Below are 26,020 nucleotides of genomic sequence, written 5' to 3'. Positions count from 1 at the left end.
TTTTCTGTCAGCAAAGGAGTATTAGAATTACCTGTGGTTTCAGGCATCACAGGTCACTACTCACATGTCCAGTAAGTTTTTGAAGGTCATCTTGGAAAGCTCAATTCAATTTATGTGATTAAGGGCAAGGCTTCCTCTAGACTTATTATCAGAAATTTTGCCAGTATTTTCTTGTGACATTACTGCGAGCTGAAATAGATCTGCAGTTGAAATACAGCACAGCACTCATTTCCAGTTTAACACAAGTGACAATAGGACTTCTTGCACTCTCAGAGGACAAAGTGGCCCTGGAAAAGTGAGTCACCTCAGACAGAAACCCTCCCTACATCCCTGAAATCTCTTCAGAACTCCTGCAGGAAATCCTCCAGGCTGGGCACTCTTCCCACTTTCATATTCTTAATTATCTAATTTACTGATAGAGGACATCAAGGCCCCTATGCTAAGCTACACTAATTTTACATAACATAATATTTCTTCTTAATTAATCCAAATGTGTGTGTGGTGAGGTCTGTATATAACTAATAAAGATATTTCTAAAATTAGAAAACGCTTTACTAATATTGTTGGATGATGTTTCTTTAACATCAGATGCCAAAAATTCTACATTTAAAGGACTTTTTTATCTTTCGTCAGAAACTGTCAGCTTATTCTTCTGATTCCTAGAAAATTTCCTGGAGCTGGAACGTGGTGAAGCTAATCCATTTTGCACTCAGCTTGTTGAGTTCACATGTAAAATTGGCTGAGGTTTGCAATAAATCTGGAGAGGGAAAACGTCTGAAGAAAAAAATCCAATTCCTTTTCCACAAGAGCAATTATGGTAGGGTTTTTTTCCTTTCTCTTCTTGGCAAATGAGGAATTAATATTTGTACTCTGAAGAAAACTATTGACCCACCTATCAGGAACTATCCTTTCTCCAGGGACAGAGGAGGAACAGAAATCTGGATAATTTCTCAATACTTTGCAGAGCATAAGCCAATAATAAAATCTATAAAGTAGAAAAAAAGGTGCACATTCAGTAGTTTCTGTTTGTTTGGTATAGGAGTTATTAGATACTGCAGAACCTAATGTATTCCATCATCAGAAGAATTTGATGGTTTATGATTTGGGATTTGAATGCAACAGTAAAAAAGATCTGTCAATGAAAGTAGATTACAATCCCAGCAAGAATATAGAGGTCAGCATATCATGCCCATGGATGGTCTTTTCTCTGAGTATTAATTAATAGTGATTTATTCAGATTTAGCCATCCAGACTTGATGGCTTCAAGTTTTAAAAATCCAACCAAATAATCTGAAAGTGTCTCAGTCAAGTGTGAAAGAAATAAGATTGTCCACCTGAATCTGGCTGAGAAGCTGCAAAACACTGTTTTGCCGTCAACTTCTCATTTCTCAACTTCCAGTGTCCTAATTCTGTCTCCTGCAACAGCACCACATCAGTCTTTGTTCATTTCAAGAACAAGACTACTTTTTTTTCCTTTTAATTTGGACTATAGAATCTCTCTACATTCAAAAAAATGGACCTGAGATTTTGGTCCATTTAACCATATTAAGAATGAATTTTATTCAGTTTCTATGGACTGAAAAGCAAAGATGAGGGAACACTTGAATAATTTCCTTTACCTCACCCCAACCATAAAAATCTCCCCATGTGTTGATTATGCCCAAGAATAAAATGCATCAGGAACTGATTCCACAATCCTTGACTTACTTCAATAGAAGCTCAGCATTTGCATCTGGAACTGTGAGAGCACCAGGAATATCATCAACACTGTCCACCTGCAGCAGCAAATGAAAATTTATAATCATGTAAACCATTCAGTACAATCTAAACTGAAAGGAAAGAGAAGTGGCGGAAAATGCCTGAAAGAATGGGAAACTATAAAAGCAGAGAGTGAAGATAGCATTGAAACAGTAAGAAAGATATACTGGAGACCTTTTTGGATTATTAATTGATCTTGGTATCCTCACAGTTCCCACTCAAAAACATTTTTTTTCCCAAAGCTCACAACCTCTCCCATGCACTCTTTATAGTCAGAATCCCCTTCCCATATTTCATGGACCTGTATTTGCCTGAGGACTCCAACTGCATGTACAAACAATAACCCTGGCTCCAAAACCCACAGCACTGTTCAGCACCTCAGCTAATTTTCCTGTGCCAAGTTAACCACTCTCCTTTCAGGGGCTTGAGATCTGAAAAGACACAAGAACAGGGAGCTGGAGAAACAGTGTGGCTTCATGCAAGGGAGAGAGTGCTGGGGAGCAAGGGAAGCAATGGAAAGGGAGGAGAGCTCTGTACTGGCCCAGTCTGGAAAGGATCGCTCCAGTGGTTTATTTCAGCCAGACTGGAATAAAATTAGCAACTGGCTTTGAAATTCAAGGGCTGTGTTCCTCCAGAGAGCACCTAAAAGCTCTGTAGTCCAGTAGGTGTATCTGGAAGCCACACTAGCTTCATATGCTGCTGCCCTGGCATGTCCAGCCCTGGATTTATTGCTGCAGTTCCCCTGAACAGCACCCTGCTACCTCTGCAATTAGCACCAATATTATTTTTAGGGATCCAAAGTTCCTTCATCAGTTGTGGAGTATGCACATACAGATACACTCACACACAGTCCAGCAAGACAAATTTGTCATTTGGATGAAGAAAACACCAGAAAGCAGGCTGCCCTTTCACAATATTTTTACCAACAATTTGAGACTTTCCCTTTTTTTTCCCCCATTCAAGTAATTACAAAGAAGGATGTCTAAACTACTGAAATGCAGAAAGCCCAAACCACATTTTCATGTGGTTAAGTGCTCAGCATTTGAATTCATGAGACTAATGTGAATCTTGATTTGACTTAGTTAATATCAACAAGGAACTTCCACTGAACATCAGACAGGATCAATTTAATCTGGGCTCAAGGAAACCAGCATCAACTACCCTGGAAAATAATTAACATCATTTAAGATAAGCAATTACGGAATAGCCAGCTGAGAAAGAAATTTTCCTCATAGCCTCAGACAGTAAATTTATTGCTTATTTGAAAAATAGCAGTTTATATCTGCTACAGTGAAATGTTTCAGACAACATGATCTATTCAAAGGAACTTAAGGGATAGAGAAGCTCAGCTGTAACTCAGTCTACAATTAAGTTTAGTTTGCTTAACTTCCAAACACTACTGTTCTCCATCCTAGCCAGCACACATGTACACATCCTTTTTAGAAGACAAAGCCACTAATTCCTCTCATCCATCCCATCTGGATGGGATCTGACCTGTACATTCTCCACAGAACAGCACAAATTCCAGTTCAGACAGAATTAATTATTGCTGTACCAATTGGCTTGCCCTTGTCTACGTAGATGCTTATCAAGGCTTGGTAACAAAATTGGTGACATCTTCAAAATGTAGTTTGTTCTTGGCATAATGATGAATATGCTGTGACTGACAGCCTGGCCAGACACACATTGTTCTTCAGTGATACCTAGCATGATAACTAATACCAGTGAGTAACATCTGTAGCTGTTTTACCTGGAAGAGTTGACTAAAAGGATAAGAAGATGAGCTGTATTCATCAGGCCCACTTATTATCTCTTAGAAAATGACTGACTGGATAGCATGGGAATGGAGATGTGTGTGAGGAAATGTCACAATAGCTTCATCTCTTGGACACATCCTGTTTAAATATATCAAACTCTAACCCAAATTCTTCATCAAAGTGGGTGACAGAGGTTCATGCTTGGCTCAGTGCTGCTGGTTTCACTGCATCTGAAAGCAGACTCAGAGACAGTGTGGTGTCTGATTTACTTGCAAAATCAAAGAATTCCGATTTCAAGGGTTTCGTTTAAATGAAAATTCAGATTCTGGAGAAGAAAACAAAACCCACTAAAACAGGAAGGATGGTATTGTGGTTAAGTTTCTAGTATAGGGCCGTGAAGACCTGAACTATGTTCCATTCCTAGCCAATCTGCATACTATCTCACTCTCTGACTTCAAGCAAATCACTGAATCTCTTGGTGCTTCAGTTCCCCTTTTCTAAAGATGATGTTGGTGACTTGATCAGTTTAGATAATGAGCACATTCATGTAAGAGCTACCATGTACAGTATCAGCACAAGAGACTCTAACCTCAAAAGACTAACAGTCAAATAGGTGACCCTATTTACTGAACTATTTTTGCAAGAAAGTATGAATTCCATATGAATTCCCACACTGATCACCCACTTACTATACCAAACTCTAAACATGCTGTCCCACAGATACTTTGCCTACCCATTAATCCAGATTCATAACAGAATCAGTGTCTGCTTCTATTCTCAAAAGCTAGGAAAAAGCTAAAATGCGGAGTGCCTGCTGATTTCCTAAACTTTTTAGGTTTGTTGTTTTTTATTTTTCCTAGAGGACTGTCCCTGCAGTGGGGATGAATTCGGCAGAGTATGGAATGCCCCATAATGGAATTTATACTGGGAAATACCACACATGGTATCATAACCTCCTCCCTCCTGGTGATTTTAGAGGGTGAAGAAAGGCTTGGAGCACAAGTAGAGGAAGCTCTGCCTTCATTATTCTGCTTAGCTGGGCTAAGAGTGTGGGGTTTGGAAAACTAACCAACAGGCAAATGTCTCATGTATCCCCAACAGATACAGCACTCTCCTACCTTCAAAACCATCTTCACAACCATGTTTATTCTCTTGCTGCCTCCTGGCAGACCTTACCTGACAGCCCTATTCCCAGTGCTTTCAAAACAGATTCCCTGTCACCTTTGTTCTGTTTCTAGCCATAAAGCCATATTCCTGCTGCACAAATGCCCAGCAATTCCTCTGAATTTTCTGTCACTTTTCAAAACAATGTTTGCAAAGTAGGGCTAAGAACTTTTGTTTTTAACAAAAGTTGAGTTTGTTCTTTGTCCTAGCTTTTGGAGGTTTATTGATACCTTCAGAGCAAAAGCATTTACTTTCCTGCTCTAGAAACAAGGGAGAAAGGAAGATGATATAATGTCTCCAAGTAATCTTCTCTCCAGATTTTGCTCTTCCGTTCTGGGACCATCAACAAGGAAGGGAATTGCTGTTTGTGTTCACATGGAAGGCTTTACTTACCAAACAGACTCTAAGTCTAATTCACCTTGCAAAAAGCAGCAGGTGCTCCTTAAGCCGCCAGAGCACAGATCAGAATCACCTGGACTGGCAGCAGTTCTTTCCCCTTCAGTCCTTTATGTGAAGATGTTTTGCCATGCGCTCTGTCCAGCAGCGCTGCCCTGGTTCCCATTTCTGCACTGCCCTCTGCTGGGTCCAGTGACCGCAGCCTGGGTGATCCTGCTGGCACAGAACTCTTCCCGAGGCACACACTGCTGGGGTTTAAGGTGAGGGAAAGGATACAGGAAAGGATACGGAAGGACGGGAATGGAGGGTTGCAAAAATGAAACATGAGTGGGTAAATCTGAAGATTTCCCAAGAAAGCTCAGCTTGTGGGACCCTCACATCTAAACCCTCAACTCCTTTCACAAAAACTTCACTCACTGGGCCGATCTCCTTCACACACTACATCTGAAGCCCACTGCTCCTGGGCAAGCCTTTCTAAGGCACTTCATGGAGCACTTCGGACTACTCTCACTATGATTCACATACGGGACTCACGTAGGATGTCAACCTCCATAAGCAGCAGCCTGACACACTTGGCTTCTGGTATCCAAGCTGGCAGGTTCACTCCATCACTCTCCTCTGTGACTGGGAGTCTTTGAGCCTTGCCAAGCTCTGAAGCTTTGCAGCAGAATATTATTACCACATTCCTGCTCAATGAACACGACTTTTTGGATGGACACTTTGTCAGCTGCACTACTCAGTCCATGGCAGACAGACTGCATGTGCACCTGCAAGATCTTTCTTTTCCCTGTGATCTTACAAAACTAAAAATTACATGAGAGTGAAACAGCTTTCTTGGCACATCTACAGCAACCTTCAGCCAATTCTGTCTCATGTGAGAAACACACACCCCACTGTGCCATGAAGTACTCTGCCCCTTACAGCCACAGTGACGGCAGGACAAAGCTGCAGCTGCAGGGACCTCATTCACTGGGCACCCCAGGGACTGGGAGAGGAGTTAAGAGGATCTGAGCTGTACTTTTGGTTCTGATTTACCTTATCTTGACAGAGTTAAGCACTTCAAAACCCTTTTCTTTGAAGGGCAGGGGGGAGGAAGGAGACTTTGTCTTGGCTAAGTAGACTTTAAGCTGTTAAGGGCAAGGCCTGGCTGTAATACCTGTGTGAACACCAACAGTGCTGTATCCAAACCATGGAATCTACTGCATGGAGCACACTCTGCCAAAGCAAAGAGTGGAAATATTGCATGTTCACATTCTAAGGGAAGTTTCAATTCCACCACTCCTTCATGCTTTTGTTTTACACAGTAAAGCACGTGAGCTTTCCGCAGTAGCTTATGCCAAACCTTGACTCAAGCGCTGTTGCTCAAAACTTGAGAGAGGATTGAGAGCATAAAGTGAATCTCTGCGCCAGGTCTTAAAATTAATAGCACACTGCTTCTCCAAACTCATGACAACTATGTTTTTGCATGACAGAACATAAGCAGTAAATTTTGGTGGCTAAAAAAATCATCAGAAATTTCCAGATTCAATGTTGTACACTGGCTGCACATCACTGTAAGGTGCTGTATTGCCACCAGGTTAAGTCAGTCTGCGATCACACTGGATTTTGAAAAGAATATTTAGTCTCAAAGCAAGAAATACATTCCCTCAACTTCATCCCAAAGGACAACTCACAAGGCACTGCCAGCCCCTCTCCCCTTAACCATTTGACAGAGGCATTTCCTTTGCATTGTCACAAAACTGTCATGTTAACGACAGGGAAACTTCTTGGCCTTTAAAACTTAGTGGTTATTACTTTAAGAAACGGTGGGGTATTTGAGGTTTCAGATCGCCTTCTGGGTGAGCAGGAGAGCATTCCAAGTCTCCTGCATTGACTGCTGGCAAGGTTATAAACACAGCTGGGATTGGAACAGTTACTTTTAATTCTGATTACTCTGGAGAAAACCCTAGGAAACCTTCTGCTTTGAGAACTCAAACCCCAGTGTAGGATCTTTACAGTCTTCTCGGTGGAAGGATCATAAGCTTCTATGAATGCTTTTTGCACTTGGAGATTATTATCTAATATTTTGTCCTTTCTTGAACATTTAAGTTATACATTAAGTACTCTCACCTCTTCTGTCCATGCTGGCCCGTTAGCTCTGAGGACAGCAGCTATTTTCAGTTAAACCTCCCCGCAGTGGTTGCTCGCTTGCTTTTCTTGCTATTTCTCCATCATATTTTGAGGTAGCTGTCAGTCAGAGCCTCATCCATCACCTACCTCTAGTGTCCCCTGGCCTCCCTGGAGCCTCAGAGCGCTCCCGTGCTCGGATTTGCCCCGCAGCACCTCTCGACCCTACCCGCGGCCACCGCCTGCTCCGCCGGGGCTGTGGGGGAAAAAAAAAAGCAATAAAAGAATAAACCCAGACGTAGTCGGATATAAGAAGTGAGGTTGAAGAGCATCCCCAGCGGCGGGGCGGGGAGCCCGCGGGGCATTCTCTGGAGCCAGAGCTACGGCTGGCTCAGGGCCACCAAGCCGTTGCTAAAGCGAAAGTGAACGCAGCCACATGTTTTCCGAGAAGGGGAGGAGCCAAGCTGAGCTCGGCCGCGTTAAATAAAAGCCGGGGCGATGCGCGGACACAGAGCGCTGGAGGTGCCGCTCGCCCGCCCGCCCCGCGGCAGCCCCGGCTCGCCGCGGCGCCAGGCAGGGCCCCCGCCGGAGGATGCTCGGCCGGCCGCCGGGGCCAGGACCAGGACTAGCAGCAGCACTGGGACTGGCAGCGTGTGTTGCGCTCCGGGGACGGCCCCCACCCGCGGCACCCCGAGGTAAGGGAGGGTCTGTGCCCCGGGGGGTCCGCGCCAACCTTGACGTGCACCGAGGGCTCGGGCGCCGCAGCCAGATGAGCTCAGATTTCGGAGGAGCCCTGCCAGATGTGAAAGAGCGTGGTGACTTCTGGAGTCTTTGCCCTTTAATTTATTATTTTTTTAAAATACATTTTTCCCCTCCCTTTTTGGCTTTAGTGCCCGTGGCCAGACAGACCTGTCGTGACTGTGTGAAACAGTGGGACAGGCGCTAAAGGGAACGCGCAGCGGGGTTCGCAGGCTCCGCGCCGGCGGCGGCAGCCGGGGCAGCCCCGGGCCCGCAGTGCCCGCACGGGACCAGCCGGGCCGGGTCCCGGACCCCACAGAACGCTCCGCTCCGCTGCAGTCGTGGCACCCTTGTCCCAGATCCCTGCCCTGGTTTTCGGGCTCCCAAGACTGGCGTGTCCCGTTTGCTCTGTGCGCTTTGGAAAGACACTGCAAACTCTCGCTTGGCTCCCTACGGCTTCTGCTACGGAGCCCTTTGATTTTTAGATCTTGGGCTCAGTACTCATTTCTCCCCAGGGTGTCCTGAAATTGAATTTTTAACTTTAAATACTGAGCGATAATCCTGGCCCAGTAATTGGAAAAACTGGCATCAGTTTCCTTCTGCTGCGCAAAGCAAGCCCAATGCTACTTTCAGCCTGTTACTTGCCAGCTTAAGGAGTTTATAACCCTCGTAGGTGCTTGAGGTGGTAATGTGACCTAAATGAGACCAAACATCAAGTTGTTAAATTAGCACAGACAGGAATCCAGCGGCAAGCTTTCTTTGAAAGACTCATTAGCATGTTACCCTGAACTATGAGACGGCTGAGGGATTCATTTCTGAGAATCCTTCAAGGTTTCTCAACAAGCTGCTGCTGCAGATCTATATTTGACTATAGGGATAAATCCTAAAATCTATGCTTGCCAGTAAGGTCAAGGCAGCCAGCGGAGATATATTGAACCACACTGTCAGAGGCAGACATTTCAGGCCAAACTCATTCCTGGTGCAGCACTGCTAATTCCTTTGAAGTAACACGAGGGATGAATTTAGTCCTTCATGTTGAAAGATATATCAATAGGAAGCAATTTAGATTGGGCCACTTAAAGTGCATGTGATACAAAAAAGAGAGAGAGACTGCGGAGTAATGCTTTAAGGGTTCAGAGGTTGATCTGTATAAGCTAGTAGGTTGTAGCATTGTTGTCCCAAGGGAAACTTGGGGGAATGGAAATTGCCTTTTATGGCTGAGCTTCAGGTTAACAGGAGAGAGGAAAGAAGTTTTAGGATTACTGTGTAAATCGACCCGTGTTACAGGCTGCCCCTCCAAGTTACATTTCAGCTATACAATGGCACATCACCTGACTGTCTTCCCCAGTTACCTGGGAACACAGCCTTCATCCGCTTTCTCTTTTGCACACAATGCATGCACCAAATAACGACATTGTGTGCTGAGTTCTGACATTGTAGTTGGGAAGGCAGAAAAATCGGTAATTCAGTTGTAAAATCTTGTTGAATAGTTCTTTAAAAACTTGAGAATGGGAGAGGGTGTCCATGAAATGACTTTTCACTGAGAAGTCATTTGAATTGCTAGGCCCTGAAAGGGCTCATAGCAGGGAGAATGTATTAACTTCTGTAGCTGTTAATGATCCTTATTAAATATTTCTGTAGCTTTGGAGTTGCCTAGTGATAGGCTGCTAATCTTGTCCAGAAGAGAGTTGTTTGCCTGTTGTAAATTGAAAATGAATATTTCATTATTTTCTAATGGGTGGGAGGTGTATCAATGGAAGATTTGGTCATTCAGCTATTGCAGCCGCCTGTCCCTGGGGATCGGTCTCACCTGGTGTCTCTCTTGGCATTTCAGAGTAGCTGCTGGAAGGCCGCCCTGCCGTAGCCGCTGACGCTATGGAAGACCGAATCCGCTGCTCTCGGCTGTAGGATGGTAGCGCACAGCAAGGTGTCAGCAGATAATGCACTTGGAGCAGACCCTAGACGGCTTCTTGACCCTCCGGCACGGGATCGCTCGCAGGCACGAGGCTTCCAGGGCCCCGGCCGGCCTGGCACTGTGCAGGCACAGGGCAACACACACTTCCGAACCTTTCGCTCCCAAGCGGATTTCAGTAGCATCACTCGAGCCAGCAGCCTGCTGGATGCCTGTGGCTTCTATTGGGGGCCTCTGACTGTCAGTGCTGCCCACGAGAAGCTTAAGTCTGAGCCCGAGGGCACCTTCCTCATCAGGGACAGCACACAAAAGAATTGCTTCTTTGCCATCAGTGTCAAGACTGCGACTGGGCCCACCAGTATCCGGATTAACTTTCAGACCGGGCGCTTCAGCCTGGATGGCAGCAAAGAGACTTTTGACTGTCTTTTTAAACTGCTGGAACATTACCTAAGCTCCCCGAGGAAGGTACTGGTTACCCCGCTTCGCAAGGTCCGGGTGCAACCACTGCAGGAGCTCTGCCGGAAAAGCATCGTGAAGACTTTTGGAAGAGAGAACTTAAATCAGATCCCACTCAATCCTGTTTTAAAGGACTATCTGAAATCCTTCCCATTTCAGATATAACTGCAGCATTAACTGTATAGGGACACATTAGACATGTGTAACGAAATCCAGCTTCCTGGGTTTTTAAATATGTTTGACAGTGAGCAAACTTATTTTTGTAGCAATTTACTGTATTTTGAGATAGAACCTGAACACTTGACTTCTTATGTTTACATAAACTGTTTGCACAAACCTGGGGTTTTAAAACCCTGGCATAATTTTTCTGCCAAGCAGAATATTTTACTATTTTATAATATTTTTAATTATATTAACATAATAAACTTTATTGTCACAGTTTTTAAAAAAATAGCATCTCTGTTTTTATTTTTAAAGGCTCTGGCACCTATCCTGCTGGCAGACTAACTGCTTAACTGAGTGTGTAAGCGCAGACAGGTCTCTATGTGGTCCTGCTTCTTTGCCCTACCAAATTAGTCTGTCTTAGTGCTAGTCCAGCAGGCAGAGGATTCCTGCCTCCAAAAGCCTATAACAAAAAAGGGCAAGCAACTAGAAAATATACTCAGGGTGAATCTGCCCAGGAATGCATCTCCCTTCTAAATCCATAAGAGCAGGGACAATGTGTTAGGACTGCAGTGATGCACAGTTTTTGACAGAGTAAATCAAACCCTTGGCTGAGCAAACTGCACCGACATTGGTTTGTCTTATTTCTGTAAAAGATGCAAAGCCCTAAGCTAGAAGAGATTGCTGTCTGACATGACCAAACCCCATGAACCTTGGTGGGGAAATACAAAACTGTCCAGAAATGCTCTTCACACACTTTAAAAGTCTGTGAATGCTGTATCATTGTGGTGCGTTGAGGAAAGGATAGTTTAGTTCCCTTTGAAAATTTGCATACACAAATAAACAGCAAAGGTGCAGACATCCTTAGATTTGAAAAAGATGTTTCTCATCTTAAATTCCTCCTGATCTACAGAGCAGAGATTTGACATGTTAAAAGAGCCTATGACTTAGCTCCATGACAGGATCCAGAGAGCATAAGCCTCTACATTTGCAGCTGTAATCTCTAGTGGCTAAACGGCATTCAGAGGAAGTTTAACTACATTAGACTGTTCTGTTTCCATCTGCTCATGAAACACAAAAACACTGCTCCCAGAAACTGCAGATGTGAATGACTTGAGATGCCTGATTTGGCTAAGTGTCACCTGCATTATGAGAAAGTGATTCCCCTCTCCCCCAAGCATTTCCTGAAATCCATGAAAGCTGACTTAGAAAACCAGCTGAACCAAATCACTTCAAAGAAGGCACAGAGTCTTTCACAGAAATGTGCTCTATCAGCCCAGATCGACAGTGCTTACAGGAACTGCAAGCAGTAAATGAAGTCATCTTCAGAGTTTGGGAGATAAAAGGTCTCTTCCCCCTACTGTAATTCACATTCCTTTTAAAGATAAAGCCACTTTTAGGAGACACTGAGTGTGTGTGTTCTGTAGTGATCCTTACTGAATAATTTGTTTCATATTTACCAAATCAGGTCTTACTTAATTGACATTTCTTTGGAATGAATAGGTTTCCTCCTCAGACATGACTAAGGATCACTCAGTGGACTGGACATTATGAAAAAAGGGAAAAAGAACACACAGGAACTCAGGTGAGTTCCTGGTGTGTTGCTTCCCCAAAAAATTAAGCATTTCTGCTTAATTTTAAAGCTGGAATTAGTTGTCAAATGATGCATTTTCCCACAGCAGCTGCAAGGATATAAATTTGGGAAGTAGTGAATGTTGTGCTATGCAGCAGATAGGAGACTGGAGCAAAGTTACTGCCTGAATGTGAATGGCATTGTTAAATTGGAAAAAAAGTCTTTGTAGGGTGAAGGCTGCCAGACTGGTTTGCTGTCAGGAGAGATTGTTATCCCTTTCCCATACTCATTTTCCCAGCTCCACACTAGTATCTTTTAACCCTTCAGGCTCCAAACTAATGGCTCTTGCCCTGCTATACAGAAGAGTGCCCACATGACAGCATTTCTGGTAGAACAAGCACAATGTTGAAGGTTCTCTGCCACCTCTGAGAAAACCAACCAAAACTAGACCTAGATATAGAATAAGGGGCTTCCCACTGAGAGGTGTGGAATGAAAAGCATAAGGATTGAGTCAATTTCTTTTTCTTCCTGACAGAAACAAACCTGTTTTCTTTCTCTCTCCTATTGCTTTAGAGTAAGTTCAGCAGAAATAAGCCATATCCTCCCACATGAGGTGCCTAAGTGTCTTCATTTTGTCTTTATTATGAAATGCAAATATGGTATACCTCAGAAAAAAAAAGTATAACCAAAACTATAAATAAGGAAAGAAGGTCAGAATTGTATAAAATGTCTCTTAAGAGGGGACAAAGCTGACTTGTATTTTTGAATTATATTATCTTTATATGCCTTAATTTTTCTTCCCCTTCTTTTCCTTCTCTCTTTCTCTCCCCAGCATACAATGTAGTGGCCAGGTACATCCTCCTAGTAGGTATATGTGGGTTGCTCCAATGCAATAAGGAAATCCTAACCACAGGATGTGTGTTCACAATATCACTCTGACTTTCTCTAAGAGCGAATTAAGGCCTCTCTAAAATGTCTGTTTACCTGTGTACACTGGTTTAAGGGTAGTGTCACATCTAAAGGGCACAGCAGGAATCTCCTGAAGACTTCTGTAGTAATTTCAGCTGTCAAATCTCTCATCCTCAGTTTTACTAAAGCACCAGCAAGGTCAGATAGGGAATTTGCAGTACTCTGCAGCTAAAGCAATAGAAACATGCAAGAGATTTTACTCCCTACTACTAAAATAGTACATGAAGAGCGGTGATTCCAGTCCCTTCCCCTCACGCAGCTCTTTGACCATTTTTTGACTGTGGCTGAAAAGTGAAGCAAATCTGTTAAAGTAGTGTGGGAGAATCTGAGCCATGCTCAGGAACACAGCAAGGCCATACTTTTGAAGAGGCTGCCCCTTTTTGATGGGGAAAGGACAGCTGTAAAATAAAGCCATTTGCAGGAGCCTGTGTCCCCCAGAGCAGCTCTGAGCAGGGCCCTGCTGGACCCAGCCCTGCTCCTGGGACTCCACAGGACTGAGGCCTCCTCACCCTGTAGTCTGAAACACCTTTACTTCCCGAGTAGGTTAAATTACATACAATGCAACATCTGTAAAACTTGCTAACGAGCAGAGCCAATTAATAGACCTGTGGAAGTTCAGAAAGCTGTTATTTAAGCCGTGGAGAGCTACTGAGTGCTCAGGAGGAGGAGCTTGTTGAACGCCAAGCAGGGCCGAGGCTGTGGTCACACTAATTCTGTTATGATTGAAGTCATTTACAAGAAGTGAGGCTTCAGCTGCAGTCAGCACTGATGCTATTTTCAACAGACAAGAAAAAAAGTGTCCCCTAGGGCAACACGCTGCCCGTATCTAGCCATCAATACTCTTCACCCCGCTCGTACTGAGTCCTCTGTGGAACAGCACATCCACCTCCTGAACCTTCTCCTCAGATCCAGGGTCAGCCCTTTCTGTTGTGCTGGGCTGGCATCCAGGCCCTGACTCCTCTGCCACCCTCCATTCACTGTGCCAACAGCTGTGTGAGCAATGCATTTCTTCATTGATTCCAGTGATTTGAGACAAAGGCAGTGTAACAGGGACTTAATTTGCGCTCTACGTGGCCTTCTGTGCAAAGTGTAATCTAACAACTGTCCGTGCCATAAGTTTCCAGGAAGTTTTTCCAAATTGCCACAAAGTGCCATTCAAGACTTTTCATTGCCACTGCTTGTCATACTGCTACATAACTCAGATCCTGTCGCTGCATCTGTCATTTTCATCCACAGCTGTTTCCCAGTACAGCAGCCAAATTTACAACACCCTAGTCCAATTTGCTCCTTGTGTCACCATGGAATGATAGAAACACAGGCCAGCAGGAAGTGTAAAGAGAAGCCCAACTTCTCCCACAAAAACCACTGCTCAAATAGGGCAAAGCAGCAAAGGCCAAAGAGTCAGAATATAAACTCATGACTGACAGACAGCTGAGTTACCCACATGCCAGAAGTATTTCCCCTCTGTCTGCAGCTCAGTGACATGCTTTGGATATGGCTAATGAAGACAAGAATGATAGATGATTGTGCAAATCAGATGATAGCAAAACAATTTCTCTACAGTCTTCAGCTATGAGAAGAGCAGATACACTGTAAAGATGGAACATCAGCCAAATAGAATTAAGCAAATAAGCCCCATTTGCCCAGTTTCTTTCATGCTGTTCTTCATAATTTTAGCAAGGCAAAGTAGGATCACCTTTCTGTTGTCATTTTAATCTCAGTTACTCTTAATTATGGTTATTCTTTGCTCCCAACCATGTAAAAGAATGGTAAATCTGGTCATCACTCTTAGAGAGGATACTGTCCAAACATCTGTAGTAAAATTTTAGGTCCACTGAAATCAGTTTCCAGGGAATGACTGACTTTTCTGCAGATAGTTTTATTAAATAACAGTAAGTATATTTTCCTAATTAAATGCAAGAGCTGTGATTGCATCACAAAGATTTCTTACTGGATGAAGCCTCAACAAACTCACAGGTTGAGAGTGCTCTGTTTTGATGCTGTAAGTGTGTACACAAGGTTGTGTGCAATTTCCTACCCCCATTCCTTGCAGCTCTGCAGAGTATTTGCAAATCAACCCTGTGCCCTTCAAACTGAAACTGCCCTTCAAACCAAACTTTCCCCAAATTAACTTCCCTACAGCAGAAACTAATTATTACTGGAATTTGAGTCAGACTGAACTTTCAGGCTGAGATTTTAGGTATTCTCTCTGGGATTTGAACAACTTCTGGTTCCCAGACTGAGCACTGAAAACAGAAGCGAATGTAAAATATTGTCCCAAACATGTTACAACACAGACTCAACTGAGGCTTACAGATTTTGTAATTCTTAGTGTAATAATCTCATTTGGTTATTTCTTGACCTGCCTGTTCAGACAGTCTAGACAGATCTGGAGGTGGAGCTAGTATATCCTAGAGACTCATGAAACTGAAGGAGGAGAGGTATTACTTCTATTATCATTAGGATGAATTTGGGAGATATATCTTCTACAGAACAAGTAAGGTTAGTAGCTATTTTCTTAGCTCTGCACAGATAAAAAAGCAATAATTCTTTTCTGCTAGACTTTTCTGGCATCTATTCTACATACACAATCTGTTCAGAAATAGCTTTGACAAACGTTTCAGAAATTATTTTGTTTTCTGTCACACATTCTCATTTGCTCTCACCAGGTAATTTGTTCACACCAGCTAATTTAAACAGCTGAATTAGATGAAAATCAGAAGTTTTCAGGAAGTTGCATAACTGTCAGGACCTGCCAACTAGGTGCCTAAAAGACATTGTGTGAACCCTTCCCCACATTTCTCCCTAGCTCCCTGCAAGGCCAGCTATACAAAGTAAAGTGAAGTGAGCCATGAAAGCTTTATGAGTGTTATATACAACTGCTTTCTGTTTAAAATAAACTGAAACTACATTTCAGCACCTCAAGCCTTTTTCAGCTTGTGATAGGATCTTCCCTTTACAAATACAGAATCTTTATCTTATCTCTCGCAGTCAGTCAGCCATTACATGATTAAATCCATCACTGGCCTAAGACTAAATGTATTATGTATAATTCACTCTCTTATGCAAATGCAGGTCTTTTTGTTTTGAAGAAGCAGAAAATATTGTGTTTTTGTAGGAAAAGGAGAACATTCTTGTCAATGTCTGTAAAACTGGCAGCCAACAGAAGTTTTTCACAGACAAGTTATTACAGCAGCACAGTAGTCCTGAGCACAAGTACACTCTTATAGCCCAAGCTCTGCAATGTATCATGTACCTGTTACCTCTTGTTTGTGTTCAGCATGCACCATATATGTGTAATTACATGCAAAGTAGATGGTGCCTTTCTGAAATAAAAAATTTCAGTTCCCGTATTCTCAGGCCAGTATATCTGGCAATGTAATTTTAATTTTCATACAAGTTTCTGGCTACTGTAAATTTTCTTATTACTGTTGCTGCACAGAACAAGCTGAGGCTGTGTCAGGCTGAGCTGTGATAACAGAATATACCATCAACCTGCTGTTCAACCTGAGTTTGCTACAGTTTGCTGAGTTTTCCTCTCAATGGAAGCTGATTACAAAGGTGTAGGTGTACAATAGTATTTACAACCAATATCGTTGTTCTAATTTGTCAGCTATGCTGACAATGATTCCTCTGAGTTTCCTATCTGTAAAGGAAAGGAGAAAAGGCTGCAGTGAGAGAAATGTTTGAGCTGACAAGGAAGTCACTACTGGCCCAGGAGGCAGAGCTATCTAAAGCACCCCAAGGCTCATAGAGTATGTTGGAGCACTCAGTGCTGTGGTGCAATCCCAACAGCTGTGATGTGCACATGCTGCTGTAACTCCTCACCTCGCTGAACAAAGCACTTCCCTCCTTTCTGGAGTAGATAACTGAGGCAGCAAGAGTCTAGAGGGATGCTCAGAGATGAGTGTTTGTACACAGGGACAGTGATTCCTCCATCTCCCTCTAAAGCCTGAGAAGCCAGACACAGTAAGCACCTCACAGGGTGGTCTGGGTGACCCTCTCAGGTACCCTGTTTGTCTTTAGGGCCATGGCTGTCCAGGTCATTGCCATTTGCCATTTAGGGATGTTGTTAAGGGATTTCTCAACAGGCTGCATTGTCATTTGTCCTGGGGAATTAAATAAGAACATCTCACCTAATTTGTGTGTTGCAGTTGTAAAGGTCTCAAGCACTGGTGAGACGAAATGTCTTCAACTTTGTGCCAGGGACAACACAGTTCTGAGGACTTCCAGCTTAGTACAGAACACACCTGGAACACTTGGTAAGTTCTAATGTGCCAAACTGAAAGAGTAGCCTACTCTGGCTTTTAACTTTAGGAATAGAAGACATGTACATACTGGTCAGAGGGATTTTCTGTGGAGTCTAAATGCAAATAAAGGAGGTCAGCCTTTCTTTTAGGAGCAGAGAGTGAGAAGGAATGTGAATCAGCAGGGCCTCCTGAAGCTGTAATGCACAAAGGATGATCCAGTTAGGCACACAAGTATTTGGGATAGGAAAAGAAAATAGGAAAGAGCAGAAATCCAGCCCTTGGCTGAAGTGCTACTGAAATTAGGTTTAAGACTCTGAACTCCAAACAGGGAAATTTTCTCTAGCCTTGTGAATCTGGAGTCTTGCATTATATAGTTTGAGATTCATTTTGGACTCTGCCAGCAAATTATTCTATACATGATACTACTTTACTTGCAATGTCCCTCCAGCTTTTATATGGAAAATTTAGACAGATTTTTGCAGCACATAACAGGATGTGTACCATCTTTTTTTTGGGCCCTTAGCACTACAAGTATCTCAGTAATAGCATAATCAGTAAAGAGAGGTTTGGCTTTTTTTTTTTTTTTTAGTTCATTAAGGCCTATTCTCTTTGTAGTCCTTTTACAGGTGCCCTGCTGAAACAACAGCAAACTTCACATCTTCTTTACAGTAGAATTAAAGTCTCTTAATACAAACTCTGAGACTATAAACCTCCCCATGCATTCATTTCCTTATCAGTACATGATGTAGTCCTGGAAGTCTTCCTCTAATACACAAATGTATTTAGGAAGAGTCTTTATCTCTAGGGACTAGAAGTACAAAGGCTTAGCTAGGTATCAAGAAATACTTGCTGATTATTCTCTCATAAATCTTAAGTATTATTTTATATCTGCCTTTAAAGCAAAGATGTCTGACAAGGAAGACATTATCCTTGTGAACTGCACAGTCTGCACTGTGTATCTTTTTATTATGCTTTGGAACTAATTAAACCTAGGTAATTTTTCTTCCCTGTAAGTGTAATTTATGCACTATATGCAAGACCATACTCAAACTCATTGCCAAGGTGAACACAATGACAATTTCAGTCTCTGATACTGAACTAGCTTAGGACTTCCAAATCTGCATTAAAAGACACAAGTGAAGAGTACAGGTAAGGCTGTTTCTGTACACTAAGTATCAAGGGAAGACTACACAGTCCAGGGCTGCCTTTCTCAGCCATCTTATTTTCTCCTTTCTCTCCTACATATCTCATTTCCTTAATTGTAATTTCAATAAAGGTTTAAAACAATGGTGATTTTAAAATGCAGCACATTTCACATCATCCCAAAATATACTTTGGATCTGGAAACTCAGATAGATAGGTTTTGGCAGTGACATTTCTAGTGGGGAAGAACAATCTCTTCTGACCCCCTGTTTAAAATACTACAGTTTATCTGCCAGACATGAACTTCTGATGCATGGTGAGGAAGAGCTGACTGCTGCACACCAACTATTATCTGTTAATGTTAAATATAAGCCCAGCTGAAGCCCAAGGGCAATTACATATAAATGTTAAACACAACCCACAGACACATTCCAAGCTGGTATAAATAGGCTTTGAGTGAATTTATGAGTGCATGTGTAATTCCATGAATGTTGTAGCTTGAGTGTTGGCCATTGGTGGAACAAAAAAAAACCAAAACAAACTGTAGGACCAGCTTGAAGCAAGTGCCAGGTTTAACTTATGGCCAGCTGACTTCAGGGCCCAATTAAAGGGGCTTAATTCAATCTCCAGTGAAATCAACAGAACTGAGCTGAAAAGTAACTTTGGAAGAAAATATTTTCTTTCCAAAGAAAAATTCTGTGTGAAATATGGGAAGACTGAAACATGCCAGAGAAAATCGTTCTGGAAGGCTGTGAAATTTTGGAAAGAGGTCGTGTCTTTGAGAGAGCCAGATAAAGTATGAGCTGTGTTTTGAAAGAATTGCACAGGGAATAACAGTTGCAAGGGGATACAGGTGGTTCTCACAAGTTCTCTTGCCAGCTCTAATCTCCATTACAAAAATGGGGTCCCAGGTGCAGAACAATTCTACACCTAATTTAGAGCTTCTAACTTTAAGATTCAGGCCTGTTATATAATCCAGCAGAGTCCAAAACTGCTCAGCTCCCACTGACAACAGTGAAGGCCTGAACCTTTACTGAGGACTTGAAGAAGTAAATTATTTTCCGTACAATTTATGCCAATGTTAGTCCAAATTTTTAAAACTTGAACTGACTGCAAGTCAGTTTTAACAGCCTCTAGTGCTTGCACTTAAATGAATGCAGTCCCTTTTATTGAAACTTAATCCACATTAAGGGTACAATTAAGATAATGTGCTGATTGAAGAGGAAAAAAATGAAGAGACACCTTTTAAGCACCTTCATAAGGCAGCATCTTTTAAAATAACCATTAACAAAGTATTTATGAAATTCCCCCAGTCTGAGTCATAAAGTGTTTATATAGCAGACAGATTTTGAAAGTAACTTGGTCTCAGTAGTTCTAAAACATACAGAAGTGGCTGAATTTTAACTACTCTCCGTTGGGTTAAGTGATCATTTGTACATTTGTACTAGGATGGCTCTGGCCAAGTGTAGCTCAGAAAGTTCTTCAAAATAGCACCTTGAAATTTTGTTGAGAATCTAGAGCCTTGACCTGCGGAAACCATGTGGCACCACATCAAAACTGATTAAGAGAAAAGAAACTAAATTCAAAGTAAGAATAGGTACAGTCCACTCACTTAAATTTTCTGTAGGTTTTTCTTTTAGTTAGTTGCATAATGAGAAATAAAGATTATTCAGTAAATCACTAGTGCAACAGGCACTGGCATTCAAACAAGGAAAACAAATCCCTTCCTTTTAATTCAAGTCCATCCGGCTTCCCATGATTTCCTGTTCTCCAGTGCAGTTCAGTTCCTAGTAAGAGTTGCACAATACAAACATATTGTTGTCTGTGCTAACAAAAAAATTGACCTGCCATAAAAAAGCTGGCATAAATATTATCTCCTCCTGGTAACTACTAACAGCTAAATTGCATGTGGTAATCCTTTTTACTATTAATGTCATTTTAAACACACATAATGTTTAAAAATCTAAACAGAACAAACAGTGGCATGCTCTGTTCCACGCAGGATGTACAATAAATGACACGTTTACTGTAAAACAACTACATCAGCACTACCACAGTTAAAGAACAAATCTCAGTCACAGCCATCTAAATTTGCTGGTCAGATATGATTCTCTGGGAAATTAAGGGCTGAGGAGAGAAAGAGCATCATCGAACAATTCTTTCTAATGTTATTGGATGGGAGGGAAGCAACCATCTTTCCACTGAACACAGTTTCTGCTTTATGAATCAATTAATGTTTTCTGCTGCACATAGCTCAATACCAAGAGGTCTGAGGAGGGTGAACTAGTCAATATTCAAAATCTGGTCTAGTTTTACTAATTTTGCAGTAAGTCTAAATGAAAGAAATATACTCATATGATCAACCTGGAGCTCAGACTAGCAAACACTAGTCCTGCTTTGGAAATATTCCAGTCTATGACCTTTGTCTCAGCCACTTTAGGAAATGGAGCTGATAACTCAGGAGTGTGTCCAGGAAAATAAATTAATCATCTGGAAACTGCATAGGAGTGTGCTAAGAAGATGGAATAAGGATTTAACAGTGAGCAAATAAAATCCAGAAATATTTCTGGAGCAATGACTAAATCACAAGATTTCTCAGGCTCAGGGAGCAACTGAAGCAGCAGATTGCAGACCTCCCCTGCTCCCTTCTGCTCAGCCAGAGTTGCCCTAGGGATGCCCCACTGTTGCACAGCCTTCGCAGGCCACCGTGCCTTTCCCTCTGCCACAGAAACCTGTGCAGTGCAGGACCTTCACCTCTGAGGAAGGCGACAAGGACTGAAACCAAATCCACTCCTGGCACTGGATCTGTTTGGCTGCTCCTGGGGAAAGGAAATGTCTTGGCAAATACAACTGCTACATCAGAACTCTCATGTTGGATTGTGAAATGCTGTGAAAGGCCAAGCCCATCCATACACCTAAGACAACCATTTCCCAAGACCAAAAAGTGTGAAAAGGAGAACTTCTCAAGAACTACATCCTTCCATAAATCTCTGCTGAAGCAGGGGAAGTTTTGCTATGGATCATAGAGGTAGCAAAAGTAGAACTGGATCACACACGTATCAGGCTGACACAGCAGGTGTTCTCCCTCCTAGGACTAGTCAAGAGTCTGGATTTCAGTACAAAGATTTACTCACTGTATGACCTTTCACATAACATCACCTGGCCTGCACCAGGCAGTTCTACCTGTGAAGTGCCTGTGTAGCTCTGACAGTAACAGAAAAAGGGTGTCAGTACAGACAGAAAATACGGGAGTACAAGAAAGTCAGAACTGCTTCCTCACCAATTCTTCTTGCACAGACAGAAAGTGCATGACCTAATTCAGGAGAATCAGTTTGCAGATAAGAACATTAGTCTTCCATTTGCCATCTCACCAGTTATAAACTTGAATGTGGTGACTCTTACATTTCAGGAGCGTGCCACTGCTCAGATGCTTAGAGGCTCTGTTCTGATTTTCAGTACTTGATATGAGTATCTGGGATTTCTTTTCAGGATTTTGCTCTTTCCTTTGTTTTATTTTTACAATCCCAAAGGACATAGCCCAAAGCCAGTCATATCTGGGTCAAGATTTTCACATCTGATTATTGAATTTCTTGGAAAAATTATTTGCCTGGGAATCAGAGAGAAATCAAAATATTATTTTCCATTAATATAATATAATTTTATAATACATTTTATAATATTATTTAATAATTATTAAAATATTTATATTATATATATTTAAATATTATTAAAATATATATTTTATAATATTATTTAATTTTATAATAGTTGGATTTTTGACCAATACCTAGCTACAGTTCTTGTGGAAAGGGGCTCAGTTGCTCTACATGAACAAACAGGGTTTTGAAGAGAACTTTCTACAGAGGCAACACAGGGAAATCATGTCACAACCTCATTCTCTCTTCTCTACCATTTGTCTTCTCTTCAAACTGATGGCACTTAAAGAGTATTTGCACTCACAGACAATCTGGGGGATGCAAGCCCTCTTAAGGAAACCTCTGCTGGCTTCAGAAGCCTTGTAAAACTCCAACATGGCAACCAGGCTGCAACTAAGCAAGGAAGAGATAGGAAAAAGTGACAAGTGTGGCTATCCTGACTCCTTCACTCTCAAAAAGCTGGAAAATACAGTGGTAGCAGAAGGGGATCATGCCCTCACCGGTAACTAAAGTGGAGGATTTCTCTCCTCTTCCCAAGGAAGAATCTATAAGGAAACTACTGTGGCATTTCCCTGTGTGTCTCCTCCTGTGTGATTTCCAAAACTGCTGTTACACAAGTTGTGGAATCTGCCCTGTCCCTTCCGACTGGGAAGGGGCAAGCACAGACTTGCTGGAGCTGGATGACAGCAAAGGACAGAGGTAGGTAGACTTTCTCACCCTGTGTCTATACTGGCACAAGTAAGAGGCTCTGTAGTACAGGAGGAGCTGGTTCTGAGCCAACCTACTTTCAGCAGGCATTAGTCATTTTGATAATGGACTAAATACAGCCACCCAGTTACTGCTTGGCAAGCAGCTGAATCTCAGTGGGCAGTGCCATGCCCACACTGAAAGATATGCTGCAGTGGCTGGAGGAGAGCAAAACAGAGGAGGTGGGTGTGGTGTGAGCACACAAAGACATGTGTTGGGCTAATGAGTATACTCAGGTAAGTGAGAACCAAGGCAGAGACTGCTGGACTGTTTGAAAGTAATGATGGAAACAGCTATCATTGGGAAAGTGGTGCTTGTTCACTCGTTATGATGTTGCTATGTGAAATTTCCATGATTTCCCTTAAAATGGTGATTTGTTACACTCTGAAGTCCTTACTTGGTAGGGCAAATGCATTTACTCATGGAAAGTGAAAAAGGATGTCATTTCATCCAAGGAGCTGTAAGGTAATTCCTTTAACCATTCACACATGGCAGATCCTACTTCTCTTTCTGGTCACATCCAGAGTGGAATTTCCAAGTGGAAATTCTTTCCACTTCCACGTAAACACTGCAGTGCCCTCAGTCTGTTCCTGTAACTGCGTGGTTGATCCTCCAAGCTGAAACAGGTAAGCAGGTTAAAAAAAGCTCTGAAAACTCATCCATACTCATCCATACTGTTTATGTTGTCTCCACCCGTTATGTTACTTTTACCTTGAAAAGTGTTCAAGGTAACCTGAAGGACTTAATCCAAGTAGCTGGGACCCTCAACAGGCAATATAACCTTTCTTAGAGTTGCTCTAAATCAAAACTCCTCAAATCAGGTAAGTAAAACCAGTCCCAATCATTTTGCACTCCTAAAAGTGCGTAAGTGTATATAAGCGCATTTCTTTTAAATTTTTATTTTACTTTTTTTTTTTTTTTTTTTGTGAGCCAGAAACTAGAAGGCTGCTGGCTGTGTTTTGCATGGTAGAAACAATGTAGACCGCGCATTTTTAAAACAACTCAAGAATGTGCTGTCACAGACAGCTGCAACAATCCAGCAGCCTCCCCCTCAAGCTGGCCTTTCTCCATCCCTGCTCCAGGGCCATGGAATCCTATGGTGGATCCCTTATGGTGGCTCTTGAACTCTTCTAGAGCCAAGACAACTTGTTATTCTAGAGGAAAAAAAACCCAGTCATGTCACACTAAGGAGAAAAAATGGCTAAAAGAAGTGTCCAAGAAATGTGGGAATTGGTGCAAAGCAGAGCAGGAACCTGTAGCTGGGATGGGCCTGCTCCTGTTTGTTTAGAAAACTGGCAAACCCATCATGCAGAACTGAATCAATAAAAGACAAACTTCTCGTTCCAAACCAGAGTCACTGGACAGCTATTGCAGGAACCTGCTGTTGAGTTTGGCAGAATCAGACTGGAAATAAAATGCTGAACTGAAAGCACATATCCCATAGCTGAGAGAAATCATTCATAGTCTATTAGTAATGTGACACATAGGATCCAAAAACATGGCAAGTGATTGACTTTGCTAATTCTGTCACAGAAAATGCCTTTCTGATATGAAAATCCTGAAGAAAAATTTGAGTGCAAATGCCCTATCTCTTAATTCTCCAGGAGGGGTAAGTTAAAACTTTAAATACTAAATTTAGATTTAAAAAAAATAAACAACCCAAACCCCAAACAACAATCCCAAACTAAAACAAAATAGCTGTAATTGAGGCTGAATACTTATGGAGTAAAATGAAAGACTGTCCAAGACATAAAACATGTCACTGACTAATCAGAGAACATTCAAATTAGGCAAAATTCTCATTGAATTTGCTGCAGAAAGTTGACAGTGCAAAACTGATTTTCAAAGAAATCTCAAAAAAATTGAGTTCTTCCTAAAAGATAAATTTCTTTTATGCAAAAAGCAATTAAGGGGCTGGAGGAAAAGCAGACAATTTTATTTGGGTAATTACACCTTCTGCATCAGGTTGGATTTAATTTGTGATTTCATGAGTAGGGCCACCAGATGTTAGCTTTGCACAAACCATGCTCTCCTCAGGGGAGAGCTGCAGCTAAGAGCTCCAGTGTCTGATCCAAAAGCCATTGGCAATGGAGAGGATGTTTCCAATGATCTGTGGAGGTCTAGACCTCAGAAGAGGAAGAAATAGCAGGGTCTTTTCTGAGTGCTCAAAAAGCCAAAACCTCTTGGCCAACAGCAGGCACATGCAGGGCCTACCACAAGGCTTCCTTGGATGACTGGTATATACACACTGTCACTGCTTCAAAGAAGGCATACAAGACAATACTGAGTTCTTGGAAAAATGGGAAGAGGAAGGAAAAAAGGAGGGGGAAAAAACCTTAATTTTTAACTTACTGGAATCCAAAATTATTTTCCCAGAAAATGTGGTTGGTTAGTATTATTTGGAAAATGATTGTTGCAATCTGCCTGTTGGTAATTCCTTGAAAAGAAAGAGCAGGCTTTAGGCCAGAAGACTTATTTTCTTGCACAGGAGCTGTTAAATTCTTTCATCTTGCTGCAGAATACTTTTTTAAAACTTTAGCTTTCTCAGAAATCATACATGAGGTAAGAGAGTAGCTCTGTGAGAGGAACCCCTCAGGGCAGTAGTTAGTTTCTCCCTGGAGGATGTTCTTCCCACTCAGGGAAGCAGCAGGGACTGTGGGCTAAGGCCAGGTGCTGAGCCTGCTGTGCCTTGGTTTCTTCTGGCTGAAGAACATGGCATGGATTTAATGAGGGCTAGAGGGAGAACAAAACGGACCATAAACCAACTGCTCTGCTACAATACGTTCTCACCTCAACTCAGTGCAACAGAATCAACCCTCGGCAGGGCTCTGGCAGGCAAATTAACTTTTTCACTCTTCACTGACTAGCAAAGTGCTTCTGTGCCACAGAGATCCCTGCTGGGATCATGTGTCTGTTTTTCTGCCTGTAGCAGAACTTGGCACACCTGTGCTTTCTGAAGGTGCTTCAGATGCAGAATGCACAGTGCCAAAGAACTCAGCTGTCCTAGGAAACACTGATGGAATACACAACAGGGATTTATTTGTTCCCACACATTCACAAAAAACGACAGCTCAATCTGCACTAGAAGCAAGAGGTGACCTACAAATCTGAAACTAAAGAGGATGTTGTGTACATCAACAAAATGTTCCCAGGCACAGTTCAGGAGAAATGACTACTCAGCTAGTAAAAGTATTTTAACTAGATTTGCACAGCTCTTGTCAAATATGCTCAAA

The 26,020-nt window shown here is 42.2% G+C and overlaps 2 protein-coding genes across 4 annotated transcripts in view; one reads left to right on the top strand and one right to left on the bottom strand.

Moving 5' to 3' along the window:
• Window positions 1-26,020, bottom strand: part of RMI2 (RecQ mediated genome instability 2) — a 66,794-nt gene that overhangs the window by 20,793 nt on the left and 19,981 nt on the right. The window contains exons 2-3 of one of the 3 annotated variants that reach the window (XR_015277179.1): window positions 7,332-7,437; window positions 1,708-1,775 (exon numbers count right to left, since the gene is read on the bottom strand). The gene's annotated coding sequence lies outside the window, so the exon portion shown is untranslated. Of the gene's footprint in view, window positions 1-1,707; window positions 1,776-7,184; window positions 7,238-7,331; window positions 7,438-26,020 lie in introns of those variants that run through there. The other 2 variants (XR_015277178.1, XR_015277177.1) reach the window with 2 other exon arrangements.
• SOCS1 (suppressor of cytokine signaling 1) lies at window positions 7,765-10,544 on the top strand. The gene is made up of 2 exons (XM_086853661.1): window positions 7,765-7,876; window positions 9,754-10,544. The coding sequence occupies exon 2, from the start codon at window positions 9,829-9,831 to the stop codon at window positions 10,450-10,452; it is 624 nt and encodes a 207-aa protein (XP_086709787.1). The 5' UTR covers window positions 7,765-7,876; window positions 9,754-9,828; the 3' UTR covers window positions 10,453-10,544.

This window comes from Cyanistes caeruleus, chromosome 17 (genome assembly GCF_971803275.1).
Source record: "Cyanistes caeruleus chromosome 17, bCyaCae1.hap1.1, whole genome shotgun sequence".
NCBI classification, from domain to species: Eukaryota; Metazoa; Chordata; class Aves; order Passeriformes; family Paridae; genus Cyanistes; species Cyanistes caeruleus.
The sequence above is the reverse complement of the archived record's forward strand: the minus strand, read 5'-3'. Positions and strand labels throughout refer to the sequence as shown.

Bases quoted from the DNA above. Each gene is read 5' to 3' on its own strand.
- SOCS1 (XM_086853661.1), top strand. From the start codon at position 9,829: ATGGTAGCGCACAGCAAGGTGTCAGCAGATAATGCACTTGGAGCAGAC.